Source organism: Tamandua tetradactyla, chromosome 16 (assembly GCF_023851605.1).
Source record: "Tamandua tetradactyla isolate mTamTet1 chromosome 16, mTamTet1.pri, whole genome shotgun sequence".
Classification (NCBI taxonomy): domain Eukaryota; kingdom Metazoa; phylum Chordata; class Mammalia; order Pilosa; family Myrmecophagidae; genus Tamandua; species Tamandua tetradactyla.
The window spans coordinates 37,087,302-37,109,951 of record NC_135342.1 but is presented as its reverse complement, the minus strand read 5'-3'; the positions used below and the strand labels follow the sequence as shown (position 1 = coordinate 37,109,951).

The window sequence follows — 22,650 nt, the reverse complement described above, 5'->3', positions numbered from 1 at the left end:
TTGAGTTAATCTGCCAACTCCCATTATCGCTTTGGATGGAGTGTGGCACTCCAAACCAGAATAATTTCTTAGTAATGTCTTAGTCACTTCATATGCTCTCTTAGTTCTGCAGAAGAATGTCTCAATCCATCCGGAGAAAGTGGCCACAAAAACAAGGAGTTATTTGCATCTCTCTTGGTTCTCTTAGCATAACTGTACAATCTATTGGCCAATCCTGCCATCATCCATTCCTCATGCTCAGACTCCCTTCATGGGTGTGGTGGGGACCTGTTTTAGGATTATTTCTGGTGCAGCCAAGACATTCTTGAGTCACCTTTTGTATGGTTCTTCTCACATTAGGGCCAAGAAAGTATCTTCGTAGCCATTGATATATGTGTCTCTCCCATAATGAGTGTCTTGATGCAGATGAGTGATGATTGTTTTCGTTAAATTTTCTGGAATTAATAATACTCCCTCCATGTTATAAATCCAGCCTTCGGGAGTGGCTTTCATTGGTTCCCCTGGTGCCTTTGGGTCATACTGCAGATGTGAGAGGTCTTACTTTGGATGGAAATCCCCATTCCTCAGCTCTTGATTTGTCATTTGAAGAATATTTTGTGATATCTAGGGCATTAAGTCAATCCATGGTATGAGAGCTGCCACAACTGTTGGCTATTGAAATTTAGCTGCCCTTTAGCTGCGTAATCTACTAAGTGGTTCCCTCTTACTCTCAGGTCCTCCCTCCTTTGATGTCCTGGGCAATGGATACTTGCAAACTTCTGGGCAAGTGTAGTTGGCATCTAGCAGTGTTATCATCATGTCAGCATGCTTTATTTTCCTTTTCCCAGAAGTTAGCAGTCCTCTCTCCTTCCAGATAGCTCCATGTGCATAGGCTACAGAAAAGGCATATTTGGAGTCTGTGTATATATCCACTCTCTTTTTGTTTCTTAAATTTAAGGCCCTGGTGAGGGCTATGAGTTCTGCTCGTTGAACGGATGTGTCCCTTAAGTGTCTCTCATAGGGTTACAGTTTTTCGGTGTCCTTGGTCTTATGGAACTGCTTCCATGGGTGAACACCTTCAGGTTTGGATCCTCTAAGGGTTGATCAGTGAGATCAGTCAGCTGGAATAGACTTCCTCAATTATTTGGACACAGTCATGAACAGGTTCTCCTTGAGTGTTGGGAAGTAATGTAGCAGGAGTCAGAGCAGGGACCGCTTTTAGTTTTACATTTTAATTATCTAGCAAGATAGCTTGGTACTTGCCTAGCTTCCCAGAAGTGAGCCCAAAGCCCTCTTCCTGTTCCAAGAGGGGCAATACAACAGTGAGGAGTGTACAACAGCCCCAGGGTGATTTCTTTGCTTCTTACAATCAGTAATAAGTGGCTGCCATCACCCAGAGGCAGACAGGTCAACCCCTGTGCTATTGCCTCTGGTTGTTCTGAAAAGCAGGCAACTGGCCTCCAGGTGTTACCAAGGTTCTGGGGTTACATCCCTGAACTAACTCCTTGGTGTTCATGTACAAACAAATCAAAGGGCTTTTTGATGTCCGGGAGTCCTAGGGTTGGAGCTGTTCAAAGTTTTTCTTTTATTTCACAGAACACTTGTTGGCATTCTGTACTCCAATTCAATGATTCTTTGTCAGCACTTTTCAAAGCCTCATAAGAGGTTTAACTAACAGTCCAAAACCTGGTATCCAAATGCATCAGAATCCTGCCATTCCTAGAAATTCTTAACAACTGTCTCTGGGTGGTTGGTTCAGCAGACTCTGGCTAATGCTTCTCTCCTGGCAGGCAATAAGTTTCCCTGTGCCCTTGACAATCAAGCTCTAAATATTTTACAGTGGGCTATGAAATCTGAACCTTCTTCTTAGGCACTTTATATCCTCAATCTGCGATAAAATTCAGAGTTAAAATAGTATTGTGGTTGGCTGCTACCTCTGATCTGCTAGCGATTAAAACATTATCTACATACTGTAAAAGTATCCTGTCCTGGAGTTGCAATTCTCTTAAACCTTTTGCTAAGATTTCACCAAACCAAGTAGGGAGATTTTTAAAACCTTGGGGGATCTGTTTTACATTAGTTGGAGGATCCTTCCATTCAAAAGCAAATATAATTCCTAGGATTTAGGGTTCAATGGCACGCAATAGAAGGCATCCTTTAGATCTAGCACAGTAAACCAGGAAAGCTCTCTGGGGCGGTTAGCAGTGTGTACAGGTTTGGCATTACTAGATGGATGTTCTCTACTATTTGATTGCTTTCAGATCTTACACACACTAACACTTTTTTTTTTTTTCTAGGTGTGTGGTCCGGGAATCGAACCAGAGAAAAAATTTGCTGTGGTCAGCTCATCAAGGAGATAGGAGGTAAACTTCAGATCTGACTCCCTGAACTGAAGAGGCTTGAGATAATTTATGCAGCTTCAGATAGGTGGGTCTGGGGGTGTGGGTTAGGATAAGGTGAGGTGACATGGCTTAATGGGCAGGCTAAGGTGGAGCATGCATAGTTCCAAATTGTGCTTCTTCATGCGATGCATGTTCAAAAACGCCAGCTTAGGGTGCATGGGTAGTTCAGAGGTTAGAATGCCTGTCTTCCGAGACCTGGGTTCGATTCCCAGACCATGCACGCCTCCCCCCCCCCCCCCTTTTAAAAAAACAAAATGATGGCTTAGCCTGCTGGGTGGGTGTGATTTTTACTGTTATAATTACGCAAAGGTAACTTTAGGATTATAATTACGCAAAGGTAACTTTAGGTCATGGCTTCTCCTGCCTGCACATGCCCTAGTGGCTAGAATCTGCCAGAACCTGACCAACCAGCTTTAGCAGGTGCTGCAAAAGGAGAAGCAACAGTAACTTTCCTTGCAGTGTAGCAAGTTTCTTCTGAATAAACATGAGGAGGTGGAAGTGAAAACAAAGGAAATAGGAACTGCTGCAGGATCAGTAGAGGCTCCTCAGTAGGAAAGTGAGTGTAGTGTGAAATGGATAAATAAAATGTGGGATATACATACAATGAAATATTATTCAGTCGTTAAATGGGGACTCCGAGGTTGGTTGTCACGCAACCTGTGGGCTTCCTGCTGCGCCCTTTCAGGAACCATTCCACGCTCTCTTCGGGGATGAGGAGGGTGTTTAAGAGAGGTGGGGGCTGGGGTGGGGTGGGGTGGGGTGGTGGGAGCCGAGGGAGCTCCAGGTGTAATTGGGAGAGGCCCTCATCCGGATCTGAGTCCGGCAGGGTCAGTTTACCTAGCGGCTGACTTTTCTCTGATTTCCCAATTTCACTTTCACCTTTCCCTGAGCTGGGATCTGGTAAGTTTTTCTCTGAATCATAATCATAATCTTACATCTTTTTTCGCAAATGATTATTTCACCATGGGGCCATGAAGGATTGAACTTATGGAATTTCACCCATTTCTCTTGCCTTACAAAATAATTCTACTTATCACATAGTGTTATAATCAAGGGGCCCATGTTCCAGCCAGCTTTCTTCAGACTCTAACTCATACTGAAGCAATGTCATGTTACAGAAAAATACCATCCTTATTCTTTTTCATTGCTTCATAACTAAACACGGATCAATTATCTAAAAATACATTTTAAGGGGCTGCAGTCATTCATGCTGTTAATATTCCCCATGATTGCAACCCTCAGCATGCTAAGACAAAAATGAAAATGTATGCAGCACTAAACCCTGTTAGACTTAGGCTTGGTAGACAAAGATTCTACACCACGATCCAGTAGGCCAATAAAATCAGATTTCAAACCAGAACATCAGAAGCAGCCCATGAACACTTTAGTGGCTAACTCTTATAAGCCTGGAACCTGTACCCAACAGCAAACAACCGGAAAACTAGACCCAATGAACAAATTTTGCAAAAGAGTAGGCACCACAAAAAAGTTACTCACTCAGAAGACAAATGTCCTTGAAATGTTTTTCCTCTCCAAATGAAACTGCACTGTAGGGCTGACACCTCTGGCGGAAACGGGATAGAGTCCTATCACAACATTACATTTTTATCTTAAAGACAAGCAAACTTTTAGGGTTGATAAAGGGATAAGCACATTTGAGAGAACTTACCTTCTGGCAATTGACTGCATCTCGATAGTTCCAAAAAGTATAGAGAAGCTCTTGGATTTTGAAAATATCTTAAAATACATGTTAGATGAAAAAAATTGTAAAAGACAATTACTTCTTCAAAAGAAAAAAATACTCCTCTCTTTTCCTATTGCATACATTTGTGAGTCTGGATTTTCTTCATGTTCTTCAACTGATTAAATAGTTTTTCTTATAAAAAATGTATATATGCTTTTTATTAAGCCCATTAAATGCAGTGAGCTTATTGTTGTTAGTTTTAAATGAATCAGTAAAAAATATTTTATACTTTCTCAGTCTGAAAAGGCCTCTGGTATCCTCAATAATTTGTAAGTGTGTAAAAGAGTCCTGAGACCAAAATATTTGAAAATGCTGCTCTATAGAAAAACAGAAATGAAATAGGCAAAGGACAATTAACAATTCACATTATCAGCAGCATTATCTTCAGCATCATTGTTGGCATTATCATTTGCTTCTTCCTCATATACTGAATGAGCTACTAACTCCCTTTTGCTAACCACTGTCCTAGGCTAAAAGAGCATGCGTCAGCTCTTGCATCATCTTATCCAATCCTCAGGATAACCCTATGAGGTAAGTACATTTACTGTCACCCCTTTCTCCATTTGGGGAAAGCAGGGTTCAGAAAGGCTTAGTCACTTGCCCAAAAACCCACCATTAGGAAGTGACAGACCCCAGGGCTGTCTGATTTTATACCAGAGGTGGGACTCCCATGTGAGAGTGGGAAACCTGTCAAGAGAGAAGGCTATCCCCCCCACCCCTCCCCCGGCTCATTTCTTCTTTTTTTTTTTTTCTTGGTAAGTATCAATATCATGTGTGCCCACTGAGTGCCAGGCATCATCTTTAAAAGCGCCTAAATTACTCTGGATAAAACATTTCAGATGAAACACACCCACGCACACACAAACACACACACACCTTGGAATGCTCTGGAAAGAAAGAGACCTTTGGGTCAATATTCCAGGGCCTTGGTAGCTTCAAGGACCCCTAGAGTGAAGCCAGTCTTACCCAACCTGGTCAGAACTAACAGCTGTCAAAACACTTGGGCCCTTGGCCCACTAAGAGAGGGTCTTTAAGAGGAGCTAACCAGAGCAGGCAGAAGATTCCGTGAGCTCCCTAAAGAAGAATCTGGGCTTTTTAGAAGTGAGACGTCCCCTGTGGCAGCTCTATTAAGTGCAGTGTGGACATAGAGGCCCAAGTCACAGGAGTAGAGCCCTGGGAGAAATGTTTTCAGCTGGCATTTCAGCATTTGCTTGAGGCCTGGAGACCCCACATCTCTCCAGAGACAGGTGGCATGGATCTGGAGAACCCATGGTTTCCTTTGGACATCCAGGAACTGACATGGTGCCTTAGGGCTGCCTGCAGCTTTGTCCCGTTGTATCCATCCTGCACCTGTGTAGCCACTGCTTGTTCTCTGCTGCCTTGGGCAATTCTGCATTTCCAGTTTCCCATCATCCCCTGGAGCAGAAGCCTCAAGGCTGAAAGCCCAGCGGTGTCCTGAGAGCATGCTCTGTACCTGATATCTGTTCAGGGCCCGGGACAGCCAGATAAGTGTCTGCACAGGTAGGTCCTGCCCCTCAAAGTGGGACTCTTCAAAGTGCAGCAAGAGAGATAGCTTTTGGTTGGACCTGGACAGGCAGTTTTGTTTTTATTCTGTCTTGCTTTTTGCTTAAAAGCCACTATTGCAACAATTATATTTCCTCCCTCCCTTCCCTTTTCTCTTTTTTTGTTCCTCAGATATGGAATAGCTACAAAATACCATTTCTAATGTTTGTGAAGGGTATAAAGATTATGCTCCAACTACCCTACTTATGAGAAAGAACCCCCAACCAATTAGAAGCCCCCGTATCCCACCTGTTTCCATGCCCCTGCCCCCCGCTTCAGGTGTCCCACTCTTCTGAACTGAGCATCTCTCATGGACTTGCTTTTCTTTTGGATATATAGGGATATCAGTCAATTTTCTCTGTTTTGGGGCTCTGTATAAATGGACTCACACTCTGTATATCCTTCCATGATTTGTTTTCATTTCCAACAATATAAAGATTATTTTTATCTAAAAGAGTATATGTTTATGTTTATTTTACTATGGTATTTGATAAAAATATAACAAGCATATAAAGTCCGTGATTTCATGGGTATTGCTCCTAAATTATATATTTATATTAAGATATGAGTTGATTTGAATAAAAATGTCAAATAAATATTAGTACAGGTGGCAAGTGAATAGCGCAAAAAATGGAAAAATTGGAATGTGAATGGCTAAATTTCAGGAAGTATGCTTTTAATAAAAACAGATGTGTCTGAAATTACCCTGGATTTTTGGAACAGGACTTCCCTGATATGGCCTTTGATGGGCCTGAGACCCCATCACAAGCCCTTTTTGAGCTCAGGAGAAGGTGGTTGGCTCGTGGTCACACCCAGCCTGCTTCAAGCCACTTGCAGCTGGCCAGCTCAGCAGCCTCTTGCCTCTCTGAGCCTCTATTCCCTGTGGGGCCCTGCTCCCAAGTTCAGCTCTCCTCCCAGTTTCTCAGTGCATGGCTCAGGCTTGCCCTGGCTGCCCCAGCTTGGATCAAGCTCTCTTTCTAGTCTCTGTCTCCAGTTCCACTTACCCTGAGGTTGTAGCGCGCACTAATAGCCCCAGTTCTTTCCTCTTCCTGTATCCACACCCTTGGCCATGTAACTTTACAGTGCCCTCTCACTCTTCTCTGGGCTGCCCATGTGTTGGCCAACAGAACAAAACTGACATGACAGTGTGCCAGTTCTGAGCCTGAACTTCTAGAGGCCCTTTGTGTGTGCTCACCCTCTTGTGCATCTCTACCATGTCCAAGAGAAAGGCAAAGCCTGCTGGTCCTCAGGTGATGGATAAGAGATGTAGGTAGCAGAGCTGTCCTGGCTTAGGGGCAAGCACAGCATATAGCAGGAACCCAGCCTACCCACAAATTCAGAAAGAATAAGACTATGTTGTTCCTTTAAGCCATTGAGCTTTGGGGTGGTTTGTTACACAGTGATAGCTAACTGATACATGGAAAGGAAGCATGGGGCTGTGCTCTACCCTGTCCTGGAGCAGGAAATGCCTACACAAGAGAATCAAGCATTTCTACACATTCATAAACATGCCCCTAAATGAGCCTTTAGTATCACTCTGGCTAGCACTGAAGAGAGGGTAGTAAGGGCAGCGAGAGACCGTTAGCCCAGTTCAAGGGAGCAGCGGGTAGCTCTTATCCACAAGTTACATGGTCCCTCAAGAATAATTTGTGGGAAAACATCCTGTTAGCTGGGACTGGAGCTGGGGCAGGATGAGAGTCTAGAGACCTCTTCCATCCAGGGCACACGAGGGGAGGTCTAATGACGCATCCCTGCCCTGTGACAGAACACCCGGAATCATCATGTTGGCCAGATTCTAGGTCTCTGCTGTGTCACAGGTGGGCATACTTTCCAAATTCTTTCCAGCTGGCCCTGCCACTCTTTTCTAGGCTCCTTGTGGGTCACACCCCTGATGTTTAACATGGTGTTTCCTCAGAAGAAGCCAGGCCTCTGAGAGGGTTTTGGTTTGAGCCTTGATGAGTGGGCAATTGGCTGGGTTATAGCTCCTTCTCTGTGAGTGTCGAGTTGGAGGGCTTTGACTTTAGTCACTGCTAGCCGGAGTCTGGGTGCTTGCTGTGACTTGTCTCCTGTAATGTCTCTACTAGTTTCTCCACAAGGCAACGTGATTTCCAAGGAGGGGGAGTTCCTCAAGATTGTTCCCTGTACTGGCTTTGTAAACAAATGTATGTATTGTGGGGGATTCTTGCCATTTTTTAAGCCATCAAGCTTCCATTCTCTGGTTTGAATGACCCCTCAATTTTCTTCTGGGAAATTCCCTCCCTCCCACTGCTGGAACCAGAGGGCCAGCTCCTCCCTCTCCCAGCCCTGGGAGAGTCAGGCAGGTGTTGGGCACCTGAGCTAATCACAGTCTGTCTCGAGAGACCCAGGGACAGAGAGAGGCGGGATCCCCGGCACAGCAGAGGGGGCAGCAGTGTGCTGACCACACCATACATGCTGTGAGTGGGTCCGGGTCCCACCGCTCAGTCCTTCAGAGCAGCATGTGTGGGCCAGTCCTCAGCCTCCAGTTCAGCTCTCCCACCCCCATTTATAATAGATTCCTCTTGCTTGGTCAGGCAGGTGCAGCCTCTGATGCTCACAGCTACAAGACCTGAATGAAGGAAGAAATGCTTGCTTAATAATTTTTTTCACGTATGCAAGTCCTGTTTCGGGTGAGTTCCTTTGGCGCGGGGATTCTTTATTTCTTTTTCCTGAGCCCTGAACTTTGCACATGGCAGGATGTGAGTTAGAGCCGGGTATGGCGTAATGGCAAGGAGGGGCATCTAGAAGCAGAGAGCCTGAGTGTGAGGCTCAGCCTGGCACTCGCCCATGGTGGGACCTTGAGTTAGTCCTGTGGCATTTTCAGCTTGGACTTTGCATCTGTAAAATAGGAGTGATCTAATAATAGTCATCCTGCCTCCAGGCCTCAGGGCTTCTTCAGGGTTCTAATGAATTAGGGTGTAGAAGCTCTGCAGAGACACTGTGAGAGCTCACCAGCAGCTGAGGTCATCACCATTGCCCAGCAGTTTCCACCCCCAAGGGAGGGGAGACTCACAAGCAAACAAGCAATCGAAGTCACGGGCATCAGATTTAATTACTCTGCATTGCCATCTTGAACAAGGGGCCCATAATTTCACTTTCATTTGGTACTGGGCCCTTATATAGCCAGCTGTGATTAAAATCTGTATGAGTTAACCTGATGCAATGAAAGCAATGAGATGCAGGAGCACATCCTGTTTGAGTCCATTTGTATAAAGCTTTATAACAGGTAAAACTAATCTAAAGGGTTAGAAGTCCGGATAGTGGTTTCTGGGGCTAAAGTTGGGAGAGGGAAAGGGAATAGTGACAGAATGGGCCATGGCAGGGCTTTTGGAGTTCTAGAAATGTTGCATTTCTTGATCCAGGAGCTGGTTATGCCAATGTACATGCTGTGTGAAAATTCATCATGTTACACACCTGGGATTTGGGCATGTGCTGTGTGTATGCTATATTTCACAACAGGGTTAAAAGAAAATGTGTGAAAGGAGCTACATGTAATAAAGGGAAGTCTAGACTGCTGTGCTTGACCACTCTTGAGGGCACTTGGTGGCTGCTTCCCAGAAGAGGGGTCTAGATAAAATCCTGATGAAGGAGTGAGAGGTGGGCAGGGGAAGAGGCTGTCTGGCAAAGGCACGATGTGCATGTGCACGTGTCTCAGGAGAGGTATCCAGGCTTGAGGAGGTGGAGAGGGCAGGAGACAAGAGACCAGGGGTCATGTGGACCTGCTCAGGACCTGGACTCCACCCTCTGGGCAGTGGGAAGCCAGGAACACTTTTGAGCTTGAGACTCCAGCTGCAGCGTGGAGGGCAGATGGGGTGGGATACCGGATGCAGGGAGACACTGAGAAGACCACTGGATTCTCCTTGGTAAGCAGTGCTGGCAGTTTGAGCTGGGGGTATGTTAAGAATTGGATTCTGGAGGCAATTTCTTTTCCAAATGGTACATGTGGTAGTTTTAAAATCTGGCCAACAATTCTTTGACATCTGCTCTATCAAGAGATGAAGTGTAATTCCCCATTCCTTGAATATGGTTGGCCCCAGTGACTTGAATCTAACGAATAGAGTGTGACAGAAGTGATGCTATGTGTCTTGCGAGGCTCAGTTAGAAAAGGTGATATCACTCACACCTGCCTCGCTAGGGACACATGCCCTGGCAACCCAGCCGCCATGCTGCGTGGAAGCCCAAGCCATAACTAGAAGCCATATACAGGTGTTGTGGGTAACTGCCCTACTGATGGTCCAGAAGGCAGCTAACCTCAATGCAGACGGCGGCAGGAGGGCGCCTTCAAGATGACGGTAACTGCTGAGACCCTGAGTGAGAGCCGACCAACCGACCCTGTCCACCTCCAGAATTGTGATTTCTGCCACTAAGATTGGGTGGTTTGTTAGACATCAAGAAAACAGCACCTTTGACTGTTGGTTCTTAATTCTGGTTGCAGTGTAGAATCACCAGGAGACCTTAAAAATGCCCAGGTGATACCTCAAACCCATGGGTTAACATTCTGTAGACCTCCCACTGTGCAGCCAAGGTTGAGAACCTCTCCTGTAGAAGGACCATTCCATTAAGGCTTGGAGTAGGGCTTCAGTTAACTCAATGAAATGCCCTTTCATTTTCCCCACCTCCCTTTGCTTTCTTTTGTTCTTGCCCACTTGTTTTCATTTTCAGTTCCTGGCAGATAAAAGTGATCCATTTAAGTGACAGAGACTTTGAAATCAGTGCTTCATTCTTGATGCTTGATGTGTTTATTTTTAAAGCCATGTAGGAAAATGGTTGCCAGCAGTGACTCTCCCAAAGTTAGGTGTGTGAATGGGACTGCCAGATAAAATATAGGATGTTCAATAAAGTTCGAATTGCTGATAAACAATGAATTTTTTTTAAGTTTTATATATTATGTTCCAATAGGTACATTGACATTCTTATAGTAAACATTTATTTGTTGCTCATCTGAAATTCAAATTTCACTGAGTGTCCTGTAGTTTTATTTGCTAAATCTGGCAACTCTAAACCTGAAGCCAGGTTAAGGGGATACCCATGTCTCAACTGGAGACATCTGTGGATCTTTGAGTCCCTCAACCCCAGGGAAAGAGGCATCTGAGAAATTCCCAGGCCTTTCCCCTTATTCCCCTCATTTGTGGGAATGTTTCCCCCAAGGGGGGGAAACAACAAACCCGTAACAGGGCAGTCATTGATTTGCATGATGTTAAATTGAAATGAATGTATATTGGAACTGTGTCCTTGATCTGTCTCAATAAACATTTTCCTGCAGATGTTTGGGTGGACATGGATTTTCACATTTTCAAATTGATTGAGTAATATCTAGGAGTGTGATTGCTGGGTTGTAATTGTAAGTCCACGTTTAATGTTATAAGAAATGGCCAAAAGGTCTACCAAAGTGGTTGTATGATTTTTGCAACCCCATCAGCCGTGAAAGAAAGTTTCCCTTGCTCAGCATCCTTACCAGAGACTGATATTGTCAGGTTTTTGGATTTTAGCCTTTCTAATAGGTGTGTAAGTGGTATCTCATTGTTATTTTTAATTTGCACTTCCCAATGACAAGTGATGTTGAGCCTCTTTTCATATGCTTATTTGCCACCTTGCATATCTTCCTTGGGGAACTGCCCAGATCTTTTGCCCATTTTTAAGTTGGGTTGTTTATTTTCTTATTGTTGAACCTGAACAGTTCTTTATATATTCTGGATACAAGTCTTTAACAGCTATGTGATTTGCAAATATTTTCTCCCAGTCAATGGCTTTTTATTTTCATTCTCTTAACAGTGTCTTTCACAGAGCCAAAGTTTGTAATTCTGATAAACTTCAATGTATCAATTTTTTCCCTTCATTGCCAAATCCAAGATCATGCAGATTTTCTTTCATAAATTTTATAGATTTGGATTTGGCATTTAACACTGATTCATTTTGAGTTGACTTTTGCGTAAAGTGTGAGAAATAAACTAAGCTACAATGAGGTATTTATTTGGGGTTTTAGTGTTGCCAGTCTGGAAGCACAGATACAGGTGGCAACCCAAATCCTATTCTGACTTGGCATTTCCAGGCAAGGGTCATTAAAGAAAAAGATTACATAAGTTGTTTGCGGTTGGTGGATATTTGGGGTGCTCTAAATGCCCTTTAGATTAATGCTTAACTGAATTCTTTATCTTGTTGCTTGTTTTATGGGCCAGATGTCCTTAGGGTTTTGAGGAACATTGCTGCTTGAAGCTTTGCATTCTTTGGCGGTTTGTGATATCTGGCTGAGACCTTCATAAAAGTAACTTTCAGAATGACCTCCTGACTCCATTTTAAATCTCTTAGCCATAGTAACTCCATTTTGTTTTATTTCTTTTAACAGAGGTATGTGTAGATGTTCTTTTTTCTTTTGCAAATGGACATCCAATTGCTCTAGCACCATTTCTCGGCACCCTCAATGCCAACACCATATTCTTCTTCCATTGTATTTTCTTTGCACCTTTGTAAAAAAATTAGTGATTATATTTGTGTGGATCTATTTCTGGGCTCTTTATTCTGTTCCATTGATCTATGTGTCTATTCACTATTTTGATTCCTGTGGCTTTTAAAGCACAATATATTACTATACTTTGAAATCAAGTAGGGAGAATTTATTATTTTGATTTTTTATTAGAAAAGTCATAGGCTTACAGAAAACTCATACATAAAATACAGAGTTCCCATATACCATCCTACTAACACCTTGCAATAGTGTGGTACGTTTGTTAAAACATGAATGAAAATTTTTATAATTGTACTAACTATATAGTCTGTTGTTTGCAACAGTGTTACAACTGTGTTGTAACAGTCCTATGTTTGCTTTAAAAATTTTTGATTCTAGTAACATACATTCAATCTAAAATTTCCCCTACCAGGGGCCCACTTAATAGAGCTCCAGTGAAAATGGATTTGTGCTAGGAGGGAGTCAGACTGCCCACAGAGCCTTAGGGCAGCAGGCTACCTGCTGTCCTCAGAGTGGTTCTGGCTGAAGAGTCTGGATCTGGACTGTCAGTTCTCTGGGTCACTTGGTGGACATTCCTGAAGCTTCTCTCTAGCCTTTGTTTCACTCATCGTTCTCGGCAGGGCTCTCCCAGTACCCCTGGCCACAGCCCCAGGATACCCACAACACAGGCCTTTCAAACTCCAGAGACCCAAGTTTTTTTTTGTTATTTTAAATATCAACTTATGGGTGCACGGGTAGTTCAGTGGTTAGAATGCCTACCTTTCTTGTGGGAGACCCGGGTTCGATTCCCGGACCATGCACACACGCCCTGCCCCAAAATCAACTTAGTTGCCAAAATTTAAAACTTGGGAGATATCACGTGGAAGTGACCAGAACTCTTGCTTCCGCTGGAGAGTGGGATCATGCTGGGCCTGAATCCCGCAGCTCCTTTTAACTGGGCAGGATCAACCAACCTATTCCCTTCTGGACAATTCCGAACGCACGGGACTGGCGTCGAGATGGTTACAAGGCAAGTTTCCTTCTGTAAGCATTAATTGGAGCCCCTGTGTACATAAAGACCTGAACAAAGAACTGGATTGGAAGAGGGCACAGAATGTTCTAAAGTAAGAGGAAAAGCGTGTATAAACTCACTCTGGAAAAAAATTTCTTAAACCCAACATACATAGTAATATATTACTATAAGAGCTTCATACATATATGGAACATTTATAATGTGTACAGTAATTAATACACAAGCAAAATATAATTGTATATTTTATTAAAAAGGCACAGGAAAACGATGCATTTGCTAAAATTAAATGTGCTTATGAAGCAGCATTAGTGCATGAATTAAGCTTCCAACTGCTAGATACAGCGCTGTCTAGGGGACCCCAAGGCTACGTTTGTGCTTGTCTGGAAAAACACTCCCCGGGCGTCGGTGTGCGTTAGAATGTAAGCCTCCTGAGGGCTTCGGCGTCCCCGCAACGAGAACCAGTCCTGGCACAGAGGAAGCGCGCAGGCAGCACACGTGGGAAGAACGCATCATCGGTGGACAAAGCCGGTCACAGGCCCAAAGGACACTCCGCGCCAACGCCAGCCCCGCCCCCAACGTGTTTTGTTCTCGCCTGGGGGCGGGGCCAGGCGGATGGAGTCAGCGCGCGCTTCCCGGAGGGCCGCGCGGCGGGGCGGGGCGACAGGTGAGGGGCGGGGCTTGCGGGGGAGGTGCGGAGGAGGCGCGGCCGCTACGGAACGCCAGGCTCCCCCGGCCCGGAAAGGCGACTCTCGCTGGCTCTCGGTCTGCAGTTCCGAGCCCGCGGCGTCGGCGGCGGCGGCGGGCGACATGCGCGTGTGAGATGCGGCGGTGGGCAGCCGGGACGCGAGTAGCGGCCACCTCAGCAGCAGGCAGCGCGGGCGCGGCCTCCTCAGTCTGGGACGCGCCGTGGATGAGGGCGAGCACGCGGGCGCTGGGCAGCCGCCGGCCACGCCGCCTCCATAAACACTCGTTTAGGACTCGTTCGCTCCGCTGAGCCTGCCGGCCCGGCCGCGTCCCCAGCACCCCCGCTATGGAGGCCCGGCTCGACCCTGGGCCCCAGGCCTCCGCCTCCGCCTCGGCGTCGCTGTGTGCCCCGGAGGTGGCGCGGCTCCGCGAGGAGCAGGAAAAGGTAACAGGCCGCGGTCCGGTTTCTGGCCCGGGCTTCCGCCCGGGCGCCGAGCTCCCGGGAAATACCCGAGCCACCGACCGCCTTCTGTCTCCTTGGGCCGCAGCCCTGTTCCGCCAGGCCCAGCTCACTCCTGTCCCCGCCGCGGGGAGGAGCGCGGGGACCTTTAGGCCTGGCGAGGAAGAGGCCTTGTTGGGAGAAACTTTTGTCACGTGCTTTTGTTGTCTTTTGTCGGGAGCCCATTGACCTCCGAGGGGAGGATTGGGTTAGAGGGAAGTGACGAGCTATTTTAACTGGTATCTAAAAGTGAGGTTTTAAATTTAATATACACGAGAGTGCATGGGATTTTTTTTGATGGGGGGAGGGGACGCTGTAAATGAGAAGTGTTCATCCTATGTATTATTAGCTCTTCTGAGCATTGATAAAATGTTTATTCTTGGTTGCTAAAATTGTAAGAGTTTTACTAAGTTTGAATGATGCCGTTTGTGTTCAGTTACAACTTTAAGTATTTGTCAAGATAGAATGCCGTTTTATTAATTTTAATTTCGATCGTATAATGGACGAATGTTCAGTCACTGAAGGGGAAGAAAGTTTTTTCTCATGGGAATGCTTATGGAAAGATTTACCCGATTTAAGTAGTTTTGTTAAGTCTGACATTTTTTGCGTGGTTTTTGTGGCATTTCAGGTTGATTCTCACTATTTCCTGAAATGCTTTGAAACTCATTTGAAAAGTAACTTTTAGTTTACTTAAAATATCCCATGTCATTTTGAGAGGCAGTGTCATGGAATAAAAAGGGTTATTAAAAAGTTCCTCCAAACAGTTTAAGAATTCTTGCCATTTTCTCTTGAACATTTCTGTATAAAAATATCTACTTACATAGGTGTACAAAAATATGCTTAATTCAACTAGATAAGGGACTTTTCATAGAAATTTTTAGAATCCTGGTTTACTTGGAAACCACGTTAGGATTACCTGGGAATCTTCCCTGTTTTGCTCTGGTTGGTATGAACTGTTTCATGCATTGGATTTTATTTTCAGAGAACCATTTTTCTCTAATACTATATGCAACTATTGGGGTTTATTCTGTAGTGGAATTACATAGTATACTTCATAGTATAATGTGTGCGTAATGCTGACTTGATATGTTATCTCCCATTTGACTTGTTAAAAGGAGATAGCCATGTTTTTTTTCTGATGTTAGTGTAGCTGAAATACAAAGGATAATTTTTGGGGTGCTCTGAACAGCTTTCTGGCATTAGGTCCACTTAACGCTTGCAGGTAGTAAATGCTTATTATTTAGTTACGGTCCTGTGGGAACTTGAGTCATTTCAGTAGACATTGAATATGTTACAAAAATCACTCTTCTGTAATGTGTTAATGTTAATTTGGCACATATTTAAACATGTACATGTCTGCATTGGGTATATAAAAATTGTTCCCAGTTCATGATAAAAGCTCCTCAGTAAATAGACTAGGACTGTCATTTAAAGGATCTGTGTCAGTGGATGGGAGACCCATAAGGCCAAAAGTATGCTGATTAGATAGCTGTACTGTATATGTTAGTGGGAGAAAACTTTACTTAGTAAATAAATTTTGCGCTTCGAAACCAATCCAAGTGTAGAAATATAGTAGTTTCTGGTAACGTAGAAGCATGGTGAGCCTTTTTGAATGTAAAAGGAAAACAATGGCATACATTGTTTACATTGGTGTGGCACTAAGTGTTACTTTATATAAGTCGAATGAAACATGCTTTAGGATTTGGTCTTTCCTACCTGGTTTCTGTGTGAGAGAATTAAACTCTGAAGAAAAAGATTTGAATGACTTCATTTCTTAGTTTTCCCAAGGATGCTACCTTGCTAGTAGGCTTTCTCTAGTTGTATAGGAGAGAGGTGAATTCATTACATATAATGGATGCTTTAGGTTTAAGGCTTACTTCTCTTTGCAAGGGGTTGCTAGGTAATGTGGTTTAGGTTGGTTGCTCATTGTGTTTTGTTTTGTTTTTAAATTTAGCTAAGGAGTACAGCAAGTTTTACCTTGATCCCTATCTCTGCTACTTCCTTATTTACCTTCCAGAGTAATAAGTAAAAAAGAACAAACAAGGAACATGAATGAGCCACAGCCCCAATAAGTGACAATTTGTCTAGTAAATGGAGAGGATCAAATATTTAACATTGTTTTCAGTTTCATGAATCAGTGATGAAATATTGAATTTTTTTTTAGTTAAAACTTTAAACAAAGTTAAACTTTGGTTTGTTCCTTTTTGATCTAGCAAAACGATATATACAAAAATATTCTCTACAGCTTTATTTATAATAATGAAAAAACAAAAATCCAGCAATAGGGAATTGATTGACTCATGATATGTGTGTATGATATATAGGCATTAAAAATTGTATAAGAGTAGTTAGTGTACTTCTAGTTTTTTTATATGTATGCATATATACACACATTATTTTGTATGAGAAAGCAACACTGTTACTTGTTTTAAAAGCATACAATTTCATTTCTTATTTTACTTAACATTAAAATGAGTGAAATTGGATGGGATTTTAGTTTTTCCAGAAAGGCTGCAGTTTTTCCTTAGTTTTTCTAAGGAAATGGGTGTATAGTATCTTTACTGAATACTTTCTGGGTCTGAAAAATGGTTCTGGGCTCTTTGAACGCCAGTTGGGCAGGCTGATTTCTTGGTTACTCTTGGTTTGGTAGATATCATTCCCCATTTGGTTTCCTTTTTTTTCCCCCCTTTTGAAGCTTTTAATCTTTATTTCTGTGTCAGAAGATATAGGGAGAAGAGGGAAACTCAAGATCATCTAATTCTCTTTCTACTAGTAGCAGTAACATATTTGGTGGAAAAATGTCATACTGAGGATCATCTCTAGCTTGTGACCTGTGCTGAAAATCTGCCATCCAGGAATGTTGGGGTGTGTCTTCGGCTATTCCAAAATTACTAACATTTTGTTCAATCTGTTGCTATCTTAGATGCATTAGGTTGAAATTTTGGTTTCTTGGCTATCTGTATACTATTATCTGTTATTAGAATTACCAGTGTTTTATTGTAATATGAGAAAAGTGTTACATAAAATTGTTTTCAAAGGTTTTATTTGCAGAATGTGATAGTAAGGTTAGGAAATTGTTTTATATAATTTATTATTGAGTGGCTTATGTAATTCGCACTTAGAATATAGGAATAATTTACACTTTCCTGATAGAGAACCAAGGGGGATTAAATGCATTAAGAGTAAATATTTTACGTATTTTTCATAACACAGAGCAACTAATTTTACTTAATGGAGCCTTTTCCTATTTCTCAGGGTAAACTAAACTGCAGATTGTTTAAAAAATTCACTGTAAGCCAAGTATCCCATGCAGCAGCTGTTCTTCATCTCTCCAAGTCTGATATTCAAGTAATGAGATTTGCTTAACAAGTATTTATTGAGTACCTACAACATAGGTTCTGCCAGGTGTGTTCCGCTGAACAAAATAGAGAAAGTGCTTGCTTTCATGGAGATTACATTCTAGTGATGAAGAAATGCAATGAGCTCATTTAAAAGGTCAAGTGGTTTGTGATAGGTAATGCCCAGAACTTGCTCATGTGGTATTTGTGTCCAGTTTTACTGTATAATGCCTGCTTCCCAAAATAATTATACCAGTTTATACTTTTGCCAACAGTGGATGAAAGTTCCAGCTGTTCCACCTCACCAACACTTGGTACTGTCTGTCTTTTTCATAGTAGCAGGTCTTTCTGGGGAAGACTAATGAGGTTAATCATCTTTTAGTATGTTTATTGGCCATTTGGATTTGCATGAGACAGAGAGGGAAATTAAATTCTTAATTTAGTTTTTTCCTTTATGGTTGGTGTTTTTGCCTCTTTAAGAATTTCTACTCTGATATTCTTATATTATTTTTTTGAAGCTTAATTGTTTTACTTTCACATTTGGATCTATAACCTACTTGGAATTGTTTTTACATAGGGGGTTGGGTACTGGTTTCATTTTTTATTGTATGGATATCTGTAGTTTCCCCTTCCCCATTTATTGGAAAGAACCTTTCCCCTCACCACTGTGTGGATGAGCATATCTGTTTTCTCTAAGTCTGTTCTTTAGCACAAAAAAAACTGGGCTGTCCTAATCATTATGGCTTGAGAAGTCATCTCCATATCTGGCAGGATAAGTTTTTTGTGGCTCCTAAAGATTGCTTTATTGTATCCTTTTCAACTCTAATGCTGATTGCCATTTGCACTGGCCAGGACCTCTAGTGCAGTGGTGAGTATTCAGGGAGCCAGGGGTAACTTTCAAAAATTCACCAGAATTGCTGTAGGTGTTTTTTTGTATTCACTTTTTTTCGGAGCAAGGATATCCCTTTTCTTCCTAGTTTATGAGTTTTTATGAAAGGGTGTAGAATTTTTAAAATTGCTTTTTCTAAATTGAGTAAGTTAAGATAATTTGTTGAAAAGAGTACATTTGACTTTTCTAATATTATATATAGATTTTGTAAGTTTGTGAGTTTTCGGAACTTATTTGTGACTTATATTTTATTTCAGAAAACTTTTTTGTTAGCATTTAGTATGATGTCCATGTGAGAAGGAAACTTGTTTTAGTCCTTTAGAAGTATTTTAATAAACATTATGATGCAGATTTTCAAGGGGGAAAATTTTTATTATGATAGGATTCTCCAAATTTGAACAAAAGACAAGGAGACAGTGATCCCAAAACACTTGTGGAAAAATGGGGAGAAAAGTGCATGATTATGCTTGAACCAAACTGCTTGATTTTATTTTCCTTTCTGATGTCTTCAGTTTGGGTTCTTTTTTTAGAAAAACCAAACTTTCAGTTTATCATTCTTGCCTTCATCTTCAGATTGGTGAGTTTGTCTTTTTAGTCTATCATAAGGCAGTCTTTTTGTTTTTTAAATTATAACTTTATTTTGAAAAATTGTACAACTACAGAAAAGTAGAAAGAATAGCATGGTGAACAATCTTTGTCTAGAATCACCAATTAGGATTTTGCCACATCTGCTTTTTTTCTCTGCACAGGCCTTTTTTCTTCCTCCTGAACCAGTGGAAAGTAAATTCCAGACATCATCATATCTCTGATTTTCATCTTTTTTGAACAAGGCTATTTTCCTACAAAACCGTAATACCTTTTTCTTACCCAAGAAATTAACCTTGGCATATTCAGATTTCCTCAGTCTTCCTAAAAATGTCCTTTTTCAGTTCAAGATCCAAGCAAAGATCACGCATTGATTTGGTTGTCTTATTTTAATCTCCTTTAATCCACAACAGTCCCCTGCATTTTTTTCTTATGAAATTGGTATTTTTGAAGAGTTCATTCTTGTGGACTGTCCCACGATCTGGATTTGTCTGATGCATGTAGATGATTGATTTCCCATTGCATCACATCAGGAAATACATTGAATTATTTTATCCCATTATTGGTGCTGCCAGTCTCTTGTTTAAGGTGGTATTTGATGATTCTCTCCACCATAAAGGTACTTTTCCTCTGTGTAGGAAATACATACTCTCAAGTGGTAGTAGTACTTTTAAGACAGTAAATAATCCTGTTCTTCAACAATCTTTTACCATATCCTAGTTAGCATTATCCTAACTTCAATCAGTTATAACGTTGCTCTCTGCAAATTAGTGGTTTACTAATTGTCATACCAATTATATTTATTAGCTGGCATTTTTCTGGAAAGAACTGTTTCGTAAACCCCTCTTTATCATATAACAATGGACTTAAAAAAATTGGTGTGTGATAATTTCTGTTACCATTCCTTTTGATGCTCAAATTGTCCCAGATCTGGCCAGTGGGGGTCCATCCAAACTTGCTTCTGCATCTTTTTGGCATGTCCTGTCATTCTTTGTTATTTTGCTTTGTGGAACAAGATGTCCCAGTCTTACTGTGTACATTCTTTGCCTCAGTCATTGAGTTGGCCATTTCTTCAAAAAATCCCTGGTTCTTTTTAGTGGGAAATGCTTAGAATCTAAGATCCGGAACCAAGTAATGTTCATTCCTACTAGTACTATCAGTTGCAACAGTGCCCTTTGTGGACAGTTCTGAGGAAATTTATTAACCCTTAGTAGCCAGGAAAAATAATCATCACCATTTATCATCAAAGTCCAATGGATACTTCTTATTTTTTACTTTTTTTTTTTTTTTTTTTCTTTTTTGCATTGACAGGCACTGGGACCTGGCAGGCGAGTAGTCTGCCTGCTGAGCCACCGTGGCTATTTTTTACATTTTTAAGTACATTTTTACAAATAATTTACAGAAATAATAATAGAATATATTGAAAAAACAATTTTATTGGAAATTTTGGTAAAAATTGAAACATAATGAATCTCTTACATAAATTTTGGTGCTCAAGGATCATAAGAGATGAAAGAATACTGCCATCTTTTCTTTTAGAAAAATTGAATGATCCAGGCTCTTGTTAGAGACTGTTCCAACAAGAGATCTTTGATTTCTTTCAGCAGTGTTTTGTAGTTTTCTATATATACGTGCTTTCCATTCTTGGGTTACATTTATTCCTATTTTATTCCTTAAGCTGCTATTGTAAATACATTTTTGTTTTCTTTTTAGATTGTTCATTATTAGTACATAGAAACACCACTGCTTTTTGTGTTTATTTTGTACTCCACCACTTTGTTGAGTTCATTTAAAAGCTCTAATAGCTCTGTTGTAGATTTTCATCATATTGGATCATGTCATCTGCAAAATAGCAGTAGTTTTACTTCCTTTCCAATTCTGGTGCCTTTTCTTTTCTTTGCCTAATTGTTTTGGCTAGAACTTCCAGTACAGTGTTCAACTCTGAGGTAAGTCCCTCTTTTTCAACTTTTTTGAAGAGTTTGCTATTAATTCTTCCTTGAATGTTTGGTGGAATTCCTTATTGAAGCCATCAGGTCCTGGTGGGTGATTTTTGATTACTGATTCAATTTCTTGTTATTGGTCTGTTGTGGTCTTCTATTTATCCTTGAGTCAGTTTAGGCAATTTGTGTGTTTCTAAGAAGTTGTGCATTTCATTTAGGCTATCTAATTTGTTGTGTACAGATGTTCATAATATCCTGTTACAGTCTTTGTAATTTCTGTAAGATTAGTAGTAATGCACCCCTTTCGTTTCTGATTTTTCCTATGTGTGACCTCTTTTTTACTTTCAGTCTATTGAAATGTTGTCAATTTTATCGATCTTTTAAAAAAACTAATTTTTGGTCTTACTACTGATTCTATTGATTCCCTTTCTCTTATTTTCAGTGCTAATCTTTATTTCCTTCTTTCTGCTCACTTTTCATTGAGATTGCTCTTCTTTTTCTACTCCTCCAGGTGTGAGATTAGGTTACTGATTTGAGAGCTTCCTTTTTTTTTTTTTTTTTATTAACGGAAAAAAAAAAATTAACACAACATTTAGAAATCATACCATTCTACATATGCACTCAGTACTTCTTAACATCATCACATAGATGCATGATCATCGTTTCTTAGTATATTTGCATCAGTTTAGAGGAACTAGTAACACAACAGAAAAAATATAAAATGTTAATATAGAGCAAAGAAATAAAAGTAGTAATAATAGTAAAAAAAAAAACCCTATAGCTCAGATGCAGCTTCATTCAGTGTTTTAACATGATTACTTTACAATTAGGTATTATTGTGCTGTCCATTTTTGAGTTTTTGTATCTAGTCCTGTTGCACAGTCTGTATCCCTTCAGCTCCAATTACCCATTATCTTACCCTGTTTCTAACTCCTGCTGGACTCTGTTACCAATGACATATTTCAAGTTTATTCTCGAATGTCCGTTCACATCAGTGGGACCATACAGTATTTGTCCTTTAGTTTTTGGCTGGACTCACTCAGCATAATATTCTCTAGGTCCATCCATGTTATTACATGCTTCATAAGTTTATCTTGTCTTAAAGCTGCATAATATTCCATCGTATGTATATACCACAGTTTGTTTAGCCATTCGTCTGTTGATGGACATTTTGGCTGTTTCCATCTCTTTGCAATTGTAAATAACGCTGCTATAGACATTGGTGTGCAAATGTCCGTTTGTGTCTTTGCCCTTAAGTCCTTTGAGTAGATACCCAGCAATGGTATTGCTGGGTCGTATGGCAATTCTATATTCAGCTTTTTGAGGAACCGCCAAACTGCCTTCCACAGTGGTTGCACCATTTGACATTCCCACCAACAGTGGATAAGTGTGCCTCTTTCTCCGCATCCTCTCCAGCACTTGTCATTTTCTGTTTTGTTGATAATGGCCATTCTGGTGGGTGTGAGATGATATCTCATTGTGGTTTTGATTTGCATTTCTCTAATGGCCAGGGACATTGAGCATCTCTTCATGT

At 41.4% G+C, this 22,650-nt stretch overlaps 1 protein-coding gene across 5 annotated transcripts in view; it reads left to right on the top strand.

Annotated features, from left to right (window-relative positions):
• Window positions 1-7,533: 7,533 nt before the first annotated feature.
• The window catches only part of URI1 (URI1 prefoldin like chaperone), an 84,192-nt gene continuing 69,075 nt past the window's right edge, over window positions 7,534-22,650 (top strand). The window contains exons 1-2 of one of the 5 annotated variants that reach the window (XM_077132288.1): window positions 7,534-7,680; window positions 8,241-8,336. In XM_077132288.1, coding sequence (XP_076988403.1) covers window positions 8,319-8,336 — 18 coding nt within the window. In that variant the 5' untranslated portion in view covers window positions 7,534-7,680; window positions 8,241-8,318. Of the gene's footprint in view, window positions 7,851-8,240; window positions 8,337-13,870; window positions 14,311-22,650 lie in introns of those variants that run through there. The other 4 variants (XM_077132287.1, XM_077132286.1, XM_077132284.1 and 1 more) reach the window with 4 other exon arrangements.